Source organism: Mercenaria mercenaria, chromosome 19 (genome assembly GCF_021730395.1).
Source record: "Mercenaria mercenaria strain notata chromosome 19, MADL_Memer_1, whole genome shotgun sequence".
NCBI lineage: Eukaryota > Metazoa > Mollusca > Bivalvia > Venerida > Veneridae > Mercenaria > Mercenaria mercenaria.
In genome coordinates this window covers 20060454-20062500 of record NC_069379.1, presented here as the reverse complement: position 1 = coordinate 20062500, position 2047 = coordinate 20060454, and the positions used below count along the sequence as shown (strand labels likewise).

At 36.0% G+C, this 2047-nt stretch overlaps 1 protein-coding gene across 1 annotated transcript in view; it reads right to left on the bottom strand.

The window, feature by feature from the left end:
* The window catches only part of LOC128550984 (uncharacterized), a 33287-nt gene extending 31240 nt beyond the window's left edge, over positions 1-2047 (bottom strand). The window contains exons 1-2 of the mRNA XM_053531210.1: positions 1179-2047; positions 1-19 (exon numbers count right to left, since the gene is read on the bottom strand). The exon at positions 1-19 is cut by the window's left edge and continues 140 nt beyond it. Of these exons, the coding sequence (XP_053387185.1) occupies positions 1-19; positions 1179-1754 (595 nt within the window). The 5' untranslated portion in view covers positions 1755-2047. The remainder of the gene's footprint in view (positions 20-1178) is intronic.

Below are 2047 nucleotides of genomic sequence, written 5' to 3'. Positions count from 1 at the left end.
CATTGCCAATCTCCCTAGCCTGCAAGCAAATGGTAAAAAAAGTATCAGAATAAGTTTTTAGCAATACTTACGTTTAACATAAAAATGAAATTGACAAAAGCGTTTTGCAAACAACCGTACATGTAAACCTTGTTAACCTGCGTTGCGTTGCGGTTTGGTAATGATGCGTTCAATAAGGTTGTTTTTCACTGCTGGATATTTATCTGTGGTTTTCAAATTGCAAAATGTTGATTAAAAGTTAAGTGAAATTGTCTGTCCTAACACAGTTGCTTGCACAATTTTAAAGGGATGTATTTTTAAAAAAGACAATTGTCTTTTTTTCAGTGATCTGCTATCACGTAAATACTCTTAACAACCTTTAAAAAAATGATTGCAGTCATTTTAAAAATTTGGTAAAAGATTAATAAAATAAATGAATAAATAAATAAAGATAGATTTACATATCCGTTCTTTTATTGACAGCTATCATTTGGCAATATTAAAGAAAACATTTCAGAACTTGCAATGACATGTCCCTTAAATCAAAAGTTAAGGACAAAAACACGATGATTCCTAATTGATTTAAATCTGAGGCACGGGTGTTTAGTCCTGTGATTCCTTTAGTTGCCCCATTGCATTAGGGCATATTTTCATTATGATTGCCTGTGGTGGTTGCAAAATTTTGCCCGCACAATAAAGTGACATAAAACCTTAGTCATTAAGAGAAACTTTGACTTTTAAGCCAGAGACATGGGTCTTGCGCGCCAAAGGCCGGTATATTACGAGGAACATTTATGCTAGGTTTTATTAAAAAGGCAAGACGCTTACAACTTACAAGGATGCACAATTTCACTAATTGCACAGCTAAAGGCCGGACATGAGAACCTCCGTGACAGAGTGATTAAGTTCGCTGCTTTTAACCCACTTGCCCCTTAAAATTGTGGGTTCGAGCCTTGCTCGGGGAGTAAACTCGTCATGTGAGGAAGGTAGTCAGCTGGTTAACGTTATGTTGTAACAAACTCCTTGGACTGAGCGTAGTTTCATTGGTCGATTCTATACGAGACGGATTGTTTGAATACTCGAATAACAGATCGAGGGACAGACAGACGGACAATGCTAAACATTTGGTCAAACTGGTTTACAATTCGAATTAGTGAAGAACTAATTTATTTCTCATTTTTAAAGGATTTTAAACATACCTTGACAAAAATATTGTTTTTCTTCCAAAGGTCATCGTGAATTTTTGACTCGAAGGCTTTATTGTTGATGATAACACTGCTGATACCGTGGAAATTTGTCTCTGCTGCACTCGTCACATCCTTGTAACCGTCTGGCGACATAAAACATTTAGCCACTTCCCAAGGATTGCTGCACCACTGGGTAGCGGTAGTGTTTATAAAGGATGGGCCACAGAATCGATGAGCATTCTGGATTTCTTTTTTAAAATTATCACATATCTTATTAGGACAGCCAGATGGTTGAAATTTAATAGCAGAATGTCTATGGAAATTGCATTTCCCACGTCCTTCATTACACTTTCTATTTGTAGGACAAGCAACAACATTTTCTGTGCAACAACTAGAACATGTGGTTCCTACAGGAAGACCATTGTTGTTGCAAATGTCGCTTAAACATTTCTGCTGAAACTGTTGTATTTCATGATTAACAAAAGGCTCAATACCTTCTTTAGTAAATAGAACACTTAGTCCAGCCTTAATCCAATTCTTGAATTTTGATTCTGACAATTTAAGACTGTGCATTCCTTCGACAGCCATATCTATTTCAACAGCTCTCTATTGGACTAACATATTAAAAATGTAAAGGCTTTGTTCTTGGTATTGCACAGCTTCACCTTAATTGCTTCGTATCCTTTCAGCTTTTTCAATCTATTGACATTTTTTTAATCCTGAATCAGATCAAATTATTTCTATATTTAAGTCTCAATTTCATTAGCAGACAGTTAACATATCGTAATAATGATTCCTTGTTTAGAACGGTCGCCTTTAGGCAAGAATGTCCGAACTCAATAGCATTGATCCTGTAGCGCAACCATGTCTCAAGCATTCAA